Below are 14,900 nucleotides of genomic sequence, written 5' to 3'. Positions count from 1 at the left end.
ATCACAATTTTTACCTACTGTAAGAGAATACCCGTCCAAAGTCCACTTATTTTATTTGCCGAACATTTAAACTAGGCCAGTTAAATTTTATAGTCCCATATATATCTTATTAAGTTTTTAAATGTAATGTGTGAAAAAATGTATTGGCGCGCTCGTCGTCAATAGAAAAATGTTGTAATTCATACAACATTTGAAAGCTTTTTGAAGTAATATTCGAAAATTATTTGAAGGCAGCCGACTCAATATGTTTTCCTAAAATTTTATTTTTAAGATTTTATGTTAGAATATTTTTTCTACATCTAGATTCTGTCATCACCATTTTATACTACAATGTGTTTACTTTCTTTGTAATCGCTAGTGTTATTTAATACTTAATTGAATTAGAGAAAGAAATAGCACACTGCCCAAATATTTACACAAATAATACATTTAAGATGTCTTATTTATAAATAAAGTCTTGTAGTATTTCGTCAATAAGTAGTTTAAAATGTATAGTATTCAAAATTCATCTTTAAATATGTCCATTTATGATACATTCAAATTATAACATCATCTACCCTTAAAGCTTTTCTTGTAAATTATTTTTGACTGCAATGGCTACATATATGAAAATCTCATTCTCGAATATTCTACGAAACAATAGCTAACTAGGGAACACTGGAAGCAATAATATTTCTCTGTAACTTATATATTATTATATATAATTGCTGTTAACGTATTTTGATAAATATTTCACTGAATATTGTGTTGTTTTATATTGAAGAACTTCGTTGTTTGGTGAAGGCGGTCACTTTTATAAAAGAGTTATGATGTATTGTGGTGCTAACAATCTGAATTGAGTGACAGGCAGTGGCGACAAAATATATATACGTATATATATTTAATTTTGTCATTTTAGAGCTTATTAATATATTACCGTAAATATAAATATGCTGTAATTATCTTTTTAATAATTTTAAGATTGTATTTTCTGTTTCTGATGAAGTGTGGGCATCTGCTGGTTACTTTTTTATAGCATTGAGGTTGTATTTTGCGTATTAAATACTGGCTTGTAAAAGTTATTTAAATTTATGTATTATACTTACACCGAGGCGATCAAATGTTTTGGTCGAATGTAACTGTGTTATGGAATTAATTTGTGAAAACTTGATAAAAATACTGTAAATCGGACTGGAAAGCCAAAGTAAACAGTATTTTGTAAAAAAGTGTTTTATTTTTGAAGGAGATATACGACTTGTAATATTTTGAATGTTCGAAAAAAAAAAGTAGACATGAATTTGAATATTTAAATAGTTGCATAAAGAAGTAAAAAAGTATCATTAATTCTTTTTTATTTTATTAGTAACTTCTACTGGAAATTTATCAAGACAATTTTTTACACATTCTAGGCAATATGTTTTAAAATAAAAAATGCTACATGTTTTACTTATACACACTGTTTTATCACAAATGGCACAATCCGCCCCTAGAATTAAAATTTCTCCCTTCCCTGGAGGGCTAAATGGATCTTTCATTACATAGCTTGGGTATTTAAGTTCAATCTTTCGTGAAAAAGGTGGACTCACACCTTTATAGTGAGCTTCTTCATTAAGGTCACATTGAGAACACTTAAAATTGTAGGTAACTTGTGCACATTCATCTTTTGCTTTTGAGCTATCCATTTTACTGAAACAAAATGCCATTATAAACAATGGTTTCCATATCAGAATTCAAAAATTTTTTAAATTTAAATAATATAACAAGTTTATTATTAAGGCAATGTTATAGACCATATTTTTATGTTAAGACTGTTTAATACAATAATAAAGTAAAACAAATTAATGATACCTACATATTTCAGATTTTCATAAAATTTTGTTTACAATAATATATTTGTCCATAAATTATTAAAGAAGGCTATTCACTCTTTATAATTTCCTTAGGGGCTTCTATTGGCCACCATGACGGTTTTAGAACTTCAGCTTGATATTTACTAACCATAAGAACTTTAGCATCAAGTGCCTCTTTAATTCTTATTAATCCTATTCCATAGTCATCCATCACACCTTTCAATTTTCCCAAATTGCTTTTTGGTTTATTACTAGCTGAGATTACAGAATCTTTTTCAATGATTTCACTTATACTTTGATTGAATTTTAAAGGCATTATTCTTTTGCGAACAACACCCGTGTGATGAACTCTAGCTGTCAACTCCTGACCAATATAACAACCTTTATGGAAACTCACACCATGGAGGTAGTCACAATTGACCTCCAAAGGGAAACAAGTTCCTGGTGGCAATTCATCGGCTCCTTCACTTACACCTAGCTTATATCTTAAATATTTATAGCCTTCTTCACAGTCTTTAACCACAATATCTTTTCCAAAAATTTCTACTATCTGTGAATCTTTTGTTCCAACAGCAGAGATAATGCGGAAACCTAAATCAGCCAGTCGAGGGTCTTTGTAGATGTTTACATTAGATGTTGAATCATGGATCTTGTCTGTCTCGGGATGAATCAAAGCCCACATAATAAAACTTTTATCAACGTCTTCAATATTGATTTTGCGTTTTAATTTAAATATTTTTAGGTGTTTTTGTAATACATTAACCAATTTTTTGTCACATTCTATTAAGAAAGTTTCGTCATTATCCCATTTATGTATAAGAGTATCGTACATAACCCTACCCTTGGTGTTTAAAAACATAGCATACATAGACTTAGCACCTTCTTCAAAATGCCTCATGTCGTTTGTAATTAGGCCCTGAAGAAAGGAGGATGATTCCGGACCCGAAATCTTGAGCAATGCTCGACTTTTTAACGGATATAAAACTTTTGTCGGCATTTCGTTATGTACATTGCGTAAAAATTTATTAATAACATAACGTTTGTTTAAAATTCTATTTACCTGATTAAATATCATTATATATCACCGTAGATTATATTTTGTGTAATGTTGCTTTAATAATATTTTTTTCATGAAATCATTATCATATTATATTGACATTTGACATTGACATATTCAAAATATGTCAAAACTCAATCTAAAGTTTAGAAAACTATGGAAGTAAGGAAATATAATCACGACGACGAGTTACACAAGAATTTTTAAAATTAAAAGTTTATTTGTTCGGTAAAATAAATGATGTATCGACTTAATGTCATTTTAATTATGTTTCACCTAATACTTTTCAAGAAAATACTTTTGAAATCAATTGGAATTTCATAATGACGCAAAAAATTGTCTTAAAATTGAAAATATATTGGACCGGAACCAACCGTACAAATAATTATCATCATAATTAACTTCTTTCATTTTATAAACAAGGTCTCATTAATATAATTGAAATAAAATCAAATTGATAAATGTTTTACGCTGTCCATACTAAAAATCAGCATTTTCCGATATGTATACATATAATCTTATTGGTGCCAAATAAATAGAAAGCAACTGCTGTGTTTCTGTATTTTTTGTTAAAAATAAATATCTAAAATATGTATACATATTTTCTTAAACAACGTGATAAATAAATATACGAATGCTTCTTATAAACATTTATTTAATAAACACAAACCACATTAACAATAATTAATTATACAGCAATAAAATCAACATTTCATAGACAACTTTTAGTATAAGTATTTTAAATGCGTCCTTTAAGTCCTTTATATATTCTATATATATATATTTAAGCTTTAAATAAATTCTTAGAAAAAATCTGTTATAATAATAACTTAACAAAATACATAGCTGTGTTCCCGCATAAAATATTCAAGCATTTAATGCAGTTGGTGTGGGGTTATAGTCATTTCGATGTCTTCTCTTCCATTCATCGGTTTCATCGGAGTTACTTGAGGCGAAGGGGGCACGGTGTCTTGTCCTTGTTCCACGGAAGCAGTAACAAGTTCCGTGGTAGCCGTAGGCTCCGATCTAATAGAAGCATTGTCACGTTTGTTTGGAGAAGCTTTCGAGACACGTCGACGCTTAGATTTTTTTAGATACGGTGTTATTTTCTGAAAAACATGTGAAGCAGCATACCGTTAATATCAAGTTTTTGTATATGTTTAACTGTAAAAACAATCATAGTATTTATTTAGTCTAGACAGCAGCCAAAGACTACAATTTTTCTCTACAAAACAGCCTCGACATTAATGATGAACAAGCTGCGTACCTGCTGGGGGTCGTTGAGGTAAGCCCCGGTCCGCCTGATCTGGAAGTCGGGCGCGGTGAGACAGCGCGCGAGGAAGAGCGCGGCGGCGCAGGCCCAGCTCGCCCACACGCCCGCGCTGGCCGCGCGCGCCGCCGCCGCGCGCGCGCCGAACGCCCACGACGTGTTCCGCGCGAGCGGCAGGTACGGATTTACAGAGGAGCACCTGTACATTTTAAACTTTCATTATTTTTTTATCTCTAATTGGTATCGGTACTCGTATCTTTAACTGTGGGTTATAATGAAGCCGTTGCAAATTAAGCCGAACTAGAACTGAAACCAAGTATCTCGGAGTCTAGATCCTCATTCGATAGCCACTAGTCTAACGAGACAGTACGTACAATACACAAGGTCCAGGTAAGCTCATGACTTTATGCCTATATTTTCCTTATATTTCACAAATCGAATACCAAGGGTACTACTGTTTTATTGATGTAACGAGAAAATTGCTCTAATATTTTTTCTTGTTCAATGATATTGAACAAAAAAAAAAATAAAAAACTTTTCAATTTTCGTAATTTAAAAACTTTGGTTTAGTTAGAGATTATACCCAATCTACCAAATGATGCAGTAATATTCTTGGATAAACTTACCATAACTCTGGTTCAGAAAAGATGCGAACTTCCAAACCATTTATAAAATCAGAATTGGCTTTCCGCACGTAATATTACATTTTCGGCAAGTTTTACAAAACTATTAAATGGTCATTGTTTCACTACACTACGCAATTTACGCACTTGCACTCTCATCATCTCTCATCACCGGGACTTTAATCCAATCAAAAACATATGAGATATAGGAAAATTACGATGCTATAATGTTGATCTAAGTTATACTTTAATAATTTCCATTTTAAATTAATTTATAGTATATATTATTTAAGAGCCGAGATGGCCCAGTGGTTAGAACGCGTGCATCTTAACCCAGGCAGGCACCACTGAATTTTCATGTGCTTAATTTGTGTTTATAAGTCATCTCGTGCTCGGCGGTGAAGGAAAACATCGTGAGGAAACCTGCATGTGTCTAATTTCAACGAAACTCTGCCACATGTGTATTCCACCAACCCGCATTCGAGCAGCGTGGTGGAATATGCTCCATACCTTCTCCTCAACGGGAGAGGAGGCCTTAGCCCAGCAGTGGGAAATTTACAGTTATGTTATGTTATGTTACTATATATTATTTATATGTGTGTATGCCCACATGGATAGCGCTGAGCTTAGCGATAGAACGCACTGGATTCTAGAGTATGAGTTTGAAGTGTAAGCTTCTAGAGTCTAGAAGCTTAAATTGCAATGTAACGTTTTGAGACTGGAGCGCGTCATCGTGGATTGAATTATCTATACACATACTTACGTCGTAGCGTTTGTGATGTTGTAAAATGCTGAACAAAACGCATATAGGCCTCTATTGGTACTTGTAAAACTGTGACCGGTGAGACCAACCATTATAAGAGCGAAAAGCAAGGCTGGTGCTAGAATTCGCCAGGGTTGTTGTAATCTGTAAATTGTATACATATCAAATATCTATTTATATTCCGGTAAATCAAAAACTTAATTCAAGTATTATTTTTTCTTTAATATATTCAAAGTGAATTAGTCAAGGTACGGTATAGGTTTGTATTTGTAACGGTTTAGTTGAAACATATACGTCCGTGCGTAACACATACGCAAGGGTATTTCTGTCTTGTTAACACTTTAATTATTCTTATTATTTTCTATCAACTCCTATGCTATGGTTGGACAAAATGAGTAGTATTTAAATGCTCTTAAAAATGTATGTGTCTGTTATAAATAATCCCTGTGTATTTTACCCAGATCTTGAATAACCGCCCCCGGGGCACATAGTAAAGAAGGTTGCCCAAGCAGCAGCGAAAATCATGGACATGATCGGCATATATTCTGCATACTGACAATCATTGTCCCATCCGAAGAGAGTACGCGATGTGTCCAAAACGAGACGATGAGTTTCATTTACTGTAAAGTAACAATACGATTGATATTACAATAACATTAACGTGATATTTGATGATAGAATCATTTTCTTTTTTTGCCTCTACAGCTTCACCGGGCGGGTGCATTGAAGCAAAGCAAAGCCAAGGCAGATCAGAGGGATTGATCTCAGCGCAATGTAAATTTCAAACCGAAGAGAAATCACTGCGTTTCCTCTAAGGCCTTTATCTTTAAGATACAATATTTTAGATATTCGTAAATGTATACAAAATAATTAAGCTGTATATTGGATATTCGCTTTTCAAAAAAAAAAACAACATCTAAACCTTGTTTTGTTATACAAATCTCTTATATTGATTTTAAAATATATGATATTTTAAGTAGCTACCAAATACATATTCAGAAATAATTACTTTTACTGTACCTGTGAGAATGTTAACGTCATTTTCAATTGTGACCGACTCTGTGTCATTTCGTACTGTATTGTTCATATTAGTCACATTTTTCTCTTCAACGCTTTGGATTTTGGTTACATTTTCTACTTGGACGGGTAAATTTTGAGCATTTCGTATTTCTTCATTTTTTGTATAGTTTAAATCATTAATAATGCTTGTCGAATTAACTGAGCTATATGTTTCTGGCACATCGGGTAAGTCTATAAATCGGAATGCTAGTTCTCTTGGATACAATACGCAATTGTTATCAACGAGTTGCATGGTGTTTCGTAGGAACACATAGTTGAGAATTCCAAAGATCGCCGCCAGAGCGTAGAGTATTAAATGCCATGCTGAAAGAAAGCAATGACGAATAATTAATATTAATTATATAAATATTTTTAGCTGTGACAATAACTATTCGCTATACTTTTTGATGCGTAAACTTAAACCTTTTTCATAGGCAATATATTTAAGCACGGTAACAATAGACATTAATAGTAGCCGCTACAAATTGACCTCATTTGCAAACATGAGTCGTCCGATATCTCGTGGGATATATTTTTAACTTTTATTATCAGCAGTAGCCATAAGTTATGGCTCATAACGATCATTTAAACAAGGTTACGGTATGATTATTATTAGTTATTAACGTTTTACTTATATTGATAATCCAAATAAAATAATTTGGTTTTACGAGTTTAAAAATAAGAAAAAAGTATTGAAAGTAAACAGATAAAACAAACGTGACCTTTTAAGATAAATAAATATAATGTCACGATGAATTTCGCATCCAAATATCAATTACTAATTTAAATGTCATGACAGAATCAAAATCAATTTAAAATTCTACCGACCAATACTAAGCGAAAATAACCTTTAGAATCTATTTTACAAAAATTCATTTTGAAATTCTAGTTGAACGTGTTTATAAAAGTACCTCGTTAAATTTTAAGTACGAATGTGGCAAGGTGATTTCGTCATAATAACTAAACGACCGTTTCTTTCAGCAAAGAGAATGTTTTTCAAATGTTGTTAACGGACGCAAGTTTATTACTTAAATAGAAGGTAGAATTTTCCAGTTGCGGAGATTTACAGTTTATGTGATTCCGTATAAAACTAAATGAAAGCAGTCATTAAGTACAGTTGAGTAAATTTCGGGGAGAAGAAATGTTAGGGACTACTTCGCTTATATGATGTTTATGAGATTTATTATTATTATTTATTTTACTGACGTTTTATTATATCGAATAGGCTGTATAGATATTACATATCTTTAAACATTACATTTTATATACCACTTCAGTTTTCGTAATTAATAAAAAAAGTCATTAATAGATAGTATTATTTTATACTGGATTATATTAATTTGTTAAAGATAAAACAGTATGGAGTTATTAACTATACGTCGATTTTATCACAGGATATTTGATTTTATCTAACTACAGAGTTTATTGCCGATCTTTCGTATTTACTTCGTAGTTTATATTTTTGTTTTCTTTCAATATTAAAATAAATACTTTTATTTACTTTGCTGATATGTAAAGCCTTCTTCAATTTTTAGGAATTGAATTGTCATCAAATTAGTAGAAAGTAGCAAACTTGTCTAAATCTCACTATCTTTGATTATATTTGAAAGTATACCAGGCTGTTACAGAATAAATAGTATCATTAGTAGTTATAGAGATTAACTTAACAGTGATAGGACAGAATATGATATATATTTTTTTATATTCAATATGTATTAAAAGTTGAGACTAAATATAGATTAGATTTTCACAATCTTAAAATTTGAATACGAAGATTCGTTATTGTTTTATAATAGTGTTGTATATTACCTTTCCAGACATTTAGATATCTCGAAGCCCGTTCCTCCAGCTCTCGGTAGTCATAAAGAAGTATTGTCATTTTGATCTGAAGTTATCTCATTTCCATTCTGAAACAATATCAATACGAAATATAATGAACTTGACCTGCAAGCTACATTTTAATAATTCTTTAATTGTCAACTAATAAATGTTGTGTTCCACATAATTATTTTAATGTCAAACTTCACGGTTCAACGAGGTCCCGCATGTTCTATCAATTTGGTCCTTCATCGATCCGTATCCGATCCATATATATATATTATATGTACTTAACAGTACTTAAAATCTAAGTTTAATAAACAACAATAACAGCGACCTGTGTATATATTACAATAAAATGTAACGAAATAAAATAATAAACTTTTCCGCGGTATATAATTTAAGTAAGTACTTATTTATTGTTTAGCCTAACGTTTTGATAGAGTTGCAACTTGCACCTGTTTTGGTAACGAGCTGATTGGTCGGTTAAAACTTAAAACTTAAAAGTTAAAATCTGAATATCCTATCTACAATTATTTATTATTATTGCGATAATTAGTTTGTTCGTTACGTTCTCACGTTATAACTAATCAAGATCCTAATAAAATGTTACATACACTCTGTTAGGGCTACAGAAAATGGCAACACAAATGAAAAGTTATTAAATGTCTAAAATGGAGGTGAATTCTTATTATAACGGAAAATATAGATTTTTTTTCTGTGTTTATAACTATAAAAGACCGACTATACTGGAGACCAAGCAAGAAGGGCTAGTTTCGTTTAACTAACATTCACAAGACGAGGCTATCCTTCCAATGAGATTATTTATGCCGAAAAGTCATGCGATTGGTGTCTAATTAGTAAAAAAAACTTTTCGGATGGTCATATTTCCCACGGGCTTGAGCCTGCCTTGACGACTGATGTATTTCATAAATTACAACTGACAGTCCCGCAAATGAGGTCATTAAAGTAATATTAATATTAATCGTGTTTTATTTTTACATTATTAACACATACTCCAATGTTTTTTTTTTTAAATATAATTAAACTATTTAGAAAAGTTCTTATGTTTCATTATTTATAATTGTTTTGTTAATAAAGTACCTACTAATGAGGAAGCCACCTTTCTTTTGACATTTTTTAAATTCAAAAGGAAATACAATATTAAAAATTTTAAAAAACTAACGTGTTTATTTTAATTTAAAAAGGATACTTGGTAGTTGACTTTGTGGAAGATTTTCTATCGCCACTCAGTATTGTTTTGTCCGGGATTGAAGGGTGAGTGAGCTAGTGTAAATACAGGCACAAGGGACATAGCATCTTAGTTCCCAAAGTATATGACGCATTGCCGATGTAAGGAATGGTTAATATTTCTTACAGCGCCATTGTCTAACGGCGGTGGTGACCACTTACCTTCAGGTGGCCCATGTGCTCGTTCGCCAAACTATACCATAAATATATACATATATTGAAGAGTAATAAAAAAAATTGTGATAAATATATTTTTGTTTAAATTTAGGCTATGTATATTGTTTGAATATATGCAAAAAATAGCTAGATATAACAATTTTTTATTTAAATGCTTGTTTGAATAGACTATTGATAGTTTTGGTGTGGTAAGAGTTATTTTTGAACGATGTTTACCTACACCGCGTCCTATACAAATCCGTGCACACACATCTGAATTTCCTCAATCATTGTTTGCTTTTCTTTTCACTTCTAAGAAAATCAAAAGCTAATGTAATATATATTTTTTAAATATACAACTATCATAAAGTAAGCCAAACTACATTATATACACCTATGCACGTAAACATTAATTAGTGTTGCTATATTTAAATATTTGTTATTTTTTTATTTATAAATAATAATACCTAGGCACGTCTGCCGTCTCTTCCAATTTAGAGTAAATTGTAAAAAAAATATATATTTCCTAAAATACTATAGTTAAATACAAATGTGATGTCATTGCACGACTCGTCACAGTTCGACACACTCGTCAAGGCTAACAAGTTTTGATCCTAAATTTAGTTACAATAGTATTTAACAACTAATTAAAAAGTTGAAATAATGAATCTTTTATTATCACATATTTATATATTATTATATTTAGAAGTAGTTGCAGAATTTAATAATAATTAACAAGAAAATAAAGAAACATGAACATAGTAAACACTATCAAAAACTGACTTGTATTAATTACACGGCCATTCTACATTTGTTTTCAAGTCCACCGCTAAATTGGCTAGATGCCACAATTTAAAACCAAGACCTCATTTTGGTATAAATATAATGATGATGATTTATTTTTCATTAAACACACATTAGTCGTAATAGTATGTTGAGGTCATTCAATGGAAATCCGAAATTATATGTATAATATAAAATTACATCTGCTTGTATTCCTGCGTTTCAAAGCCGACGGTCAGTGTCCTTAGGTCATTCGCTTTTACGAATGATAAAATTATTTATTTTTATAAGGTATTTTATTTTTTATTAATACATAAATAATATTAAAAGTATTAACACTCAGAATAAGTGAGTTATAAACGAATATTCAAAGTATTATTTTATTGTATTTTTTCAGTTATTTGCAAGACCCCTCTGCAGGTAAAGGTTACTTCCAAAGATCTCCTCGGTCACCTTTATGGTCCACCTCTGGTTTCTTAGGCGCCCCACATGTCCGAACAACTTCTATTTTAATGATTGAGAGTGTACCGTGCCGTGCCTTGTGATTTCATATTTTTTCGATTTTGTTTTAATATTCATCTTACTGTCAAAGTTATTTTGTTTACCCAGGTATAATATGTGTTTGTTTGTATGTGGTTGTTTGAGAGGATCGCTACTAACATATAGTATTCTCTTTGAGCTGTCAGTCATCAACATTTTGCATATGATCATTTCTAAACCTAGTTTACTCTAAACCGACTCTGGTCTCGTTTAAGATAATACATATTATTCGCTTACTTTATGCTTTTTTTAATACATATTGATTGTTTACTTTAGTTGTATAATTTATTTAAGAATATAGTATAGAAATAAGCGTTTGGATAGAAAAACCAATACTACTGACAATTTGTTACTGTATATCAATCGAATCAAAACGTAATACTTCCCGCTTTCCTTTTGTACTAATACAAAGATCCTGTTCGGTTTGTTCGAAATTTAATCAGGATAGAATCAGAAACGTAATATATCCGTTATAAATTAGTAGAATTGGTCTCCTGGTTATATTTGGAGCGTCTCTTAATCTCATCAACAGAATGACGTAATACTACTTATTATTCAGATTCGTTGTTTCACATTTGGCAATACAATACTTGACAATTGTAAGCCGTTCTATGTTTTTATCGATGCGATGTTTATATTTTTAAATTCTGTTTTCTTGTTTATTAATCAATTAATTACAAACACGTACGTACATTATACGTAACCGTACCTAATATACCTATGTATGTGTAATGAATAGGGCTTCATGTTGTAGTGTAGGAGGTTGACTCATATAATTAAACTCCTTAAAACAACATAATGTTACTGGCAATTGAAGCCATAGACGTCTTTTTTTTAATTTTGGTGAATCTTTTCAGCTATAAATAAGCAAATAAAAAAAAATGGTGTCTTTGATTTCATAATACCTGCCTTTTTAAGTTCTACAGATCTTTCAGACTACTGAAAAAGTTCACAAAACTTTAAGACATGCGACTCGGACCTAAAATATAAAATGTTAAATTGGGATTCAATTACAATTAATAGGTATTTGGAATTTTGGATTTTATTCATAGATTTCAGAGGATTAGTTGATTCAATTTTCATCTACGCCACAAAGTCATTACTGATCTGCTTGTTTTATTGGTTTGTTTCAGCAATAAGAGAACAAAAATATCATCATATGCAAAATATGTAACATAAGTATTCGTCAAAATCAATTCTACCGGGTTTCTAGACAAGTAGTTTTTAATAGATTTCAATAAAGAAAGAAGTAACCAATTCAGGTGTTTATTTAAATAATTATAATATGTAATAAATCTATCATCATTTTTATTACTAAAAATTTTGTTATAATTTTTATTTTATCTTTATCCTCTGTTGGGTGCTATTCAGTTCATAATATTCCTAATATTGTGAACTTCAAATACTCTTTATCATTGTCAAGTTAGAATATCAAACAGACTTACGATCGCCGACCCGATTAAGTTCCCATATCTCATAATCATACTACCCTATGTCTAATGTCTATTATAAGCCAAATAACACCCTGGTAATGTACATTTTCGTTGAATTGATTAATATATTCACGGGAATCCAAAACAGCACATAAAACTTGTCAATTTAGGTATAAGTATGGTTATCTACTGTTTTCACAGTGCAATGGTTAAAAGAGCGACTTTTATTAAATTATGTTTTATTGTATATTAATGTATTTTACAATTTGTTTTTATTTAAGTGAGGGTTCGATTGTAGACGTTACTTTATAAATATTATGTAAAAATAGATTTCACAATTAGTGCTTGACTATAATTCGAGTCAAGTCTCAAGTCATTGTTTTGCAATAGAGGTGTTAATTAGTCGACATCCGTTCCGTTTAAACACGAGATAAGAATCCTGCGTTTTTGTCATCGTTAAATTCTGCCTGAATAATTTCCGTATATGTATTTCAAAGACATTTAGCAAATTTTAATTAAAAAAGTTTTAATGGAAAATTTTAGAAAAGCAATGTAAGCTTTAAAAATAACTACTACAATGTATTTATACTTCTCTAAAGAAATACTTCCGATTTAAAACGTGAGCATGTGCTTTATTTTAGTTGCCAACGCGATCGTTGTTATTTTTATAAGTTTGTATGCACTTTATTGGTAAGCAAGTAAACAAATTTGTTTCGGTCTCCCTTTTATCGTTTACAAGTAAAGTTCGACTGTTAGACAAATAAATCCTCTTCTTTAACTAAGTCAAAGTTCCATAAATATAATCTGTAGCGTCTTCACGTAGAACCAACATTATATCCACTTTAAAAAAATCTAGAAAATATATCTTGGTCTCCTAAAAATTTTAAATACTGTGAAAAAGGACATGTAAATTGTACGTTTTGATGCTTACTGTGGTTGAATCCCGCAACGTGTTTTCTTTCTTGGCGCTAATCCTTCACCAAGGATTAAATTTGCGTTAAGAAATGAAAGTTAAGCTCAAAGTATTTATATATATAAATTTAACAACCGCAAGATCTTTCATATTTAGATACTGTTTTATAATATAAATATATTTAAGTAGGAAACTTATTAAAAATATGTACCAAGATGTTCCATTGCATTAAGTGTTATTTATGTAAAAGTGTGCAAATTTTCCTTTTTTGCAATATAAAAGCAAACGTGTCAAGTCCTGGACTAGAAGTCTTAAAGTTATAGCTATCCAGAGGTTCTCTTTACTGTGACGTAAACTTGGTACTTAAAATTTGTGTACAAGGTTAAAGAACAATAACATTTTGGAGTACAGATCGTATTGCATAAGGTCGCTTAAGTTACTTCTAAAGGAATATACAAACGTTGAACTCGTAATCTTAACTTGAGTGTCGAAAAATCGTTTAAATTATGTAATGTAAAACAAACTATTAATACTATTTAACATGCAGTAAAAGACCTAGGAATAAAGCTTAAGAATCGGTAACTTTAATGTCACTTCATTTGCAAGTCAAGGTCTATTCGAAAAATTAAGCTTTATTTTTTTTCTTATTTACATTGCGTTTTATTTTTTTAAACGCTTAAATATTTGAAAAACTATGTCAACGACACATAAATACTTATGCGTTATATCATGGTTTCAATTTTTATCATTTCATATCCGATACATTGTTTACTTATCAATAGTTATAAAAAAATGCATGCAAGTTTGATACAAACCTTGTTATTAAGACATCCGCTAACACGATTGATTGTTTCCAGTATTTTGCGAAGTCTTCACATTTTTATTGATAAAAATGTTATTTCAAAATAAATTGTTTTAATTTTGGGTGTTTGATTCTCACGTATTAAAATTATTATAACAGAAAGACACAACACGAATACCGCCAGCCGACGAACTGAACTGACTCAAATAGAATTCAATTCGGCACATGGGACTTTTCTACTATGAGCACCGGTGTTTTGTGCAAGAAAGAGATAGCACGAAAATAATATTTGGTTCTCATGTTATACTGTTACTATGAAATTCTTGTGCGTGATAAGGATAACAATATTTACGTAGATACAGTCTTCAAACTGCAACATGTACTGCGTGACGTAATCGTGTGATGTCATGGCAACGCCATAATATATTAAACATATTTTAAGCTGAGTTTATTGCACTTAAATTTTTTAAATATTTTAATAATTAATTCTACTACCAACAGAAAATATAGTTCGAATTTATTATGAAAGTTTTTACAATTTATTAATTTACATTTTTGTTTTTTATATTCATGTGCAAACTATACAGAATTAAATATTTAAGA

General features: G+C 30.5%; 2 protein-coding genes across 2 annotated transcripts; both read right to left on the bottom strand.

The window, feature by feature from the left end:
* Positions 1-1,421: 1,421 nt before the first annotated feature.
* LOC113396097 (putative transferase CAF17 homolog, mitochondrial) lies at positions 1,422-2,984 on the bottom strand. Its single transcript, XM_026633883.2, has 2 exons — positions 1,832-2,984; positions 1,422-1,665 (listed from the first exon to the last, which is right to left on the bottom strand). Exon 1 carries the CDS (start codon positions 2,902-2,904, stop codon positions 1,897-1,899), a length of 1,008 nt encoding a protein of 335 aa, XP_026489668.2. The 5' UTR covers positions 2,905-2,984; the 3' UTR covers positions 1,422-1,665; positions 1,832-1,896.
* Positions 2,985-3,519: 535 nt separating this feature from the next.
* LOC113396096 (uncharacterized) lies at positions 3,520-14,515 on the bottom strand. The gene is made up of 7 exons (XM_026633882.2): positions 14,311-14,515; positions 8,411-8,508; positions 6,563-6,925; positions 6,000-6,162; positions 5,543-5,686; positions 4,154-4,355; positions 3,520-3,995 (listed from the first exon to the last, which is right to left on the bottom strand). Exons 2-7 carry the CDS (start codon positions 8,478-8,480, stop codon positions 3,762-3,764), a joined length of 1,176 nt encoding a protein of 391 aa, XP_026489667.1. The 5' UTR covers positions 8,481-8,508; positions 14,311-14,515; the 3' UTR covers positions 3,520-3,761.
* Between the last annotated feature and the right edge of the window lie 385 nt (positions 14,516-14,900).

The sequence above is a fragment of the Vanessa tameamea genome, chromosome 19, assembly GCF_037043105.1.
Source record: "Vanessa tameamea isolate UH-Manoa-2023 chromosome 19, ilVanTame1 primary haplotype, whole genome shotgun sequence".
NCBI lineage: Eukaryota > Metazoa > Arthropoda > Insecta > Lepidoptera > Nymphalidae > Vanessa > Vanessa tameamea.
The sequence above is the reverse complement of the archived record's forward strand: the minus strand, read 5'-3'. Positions and strand labels throughout refer to the sequence as shown.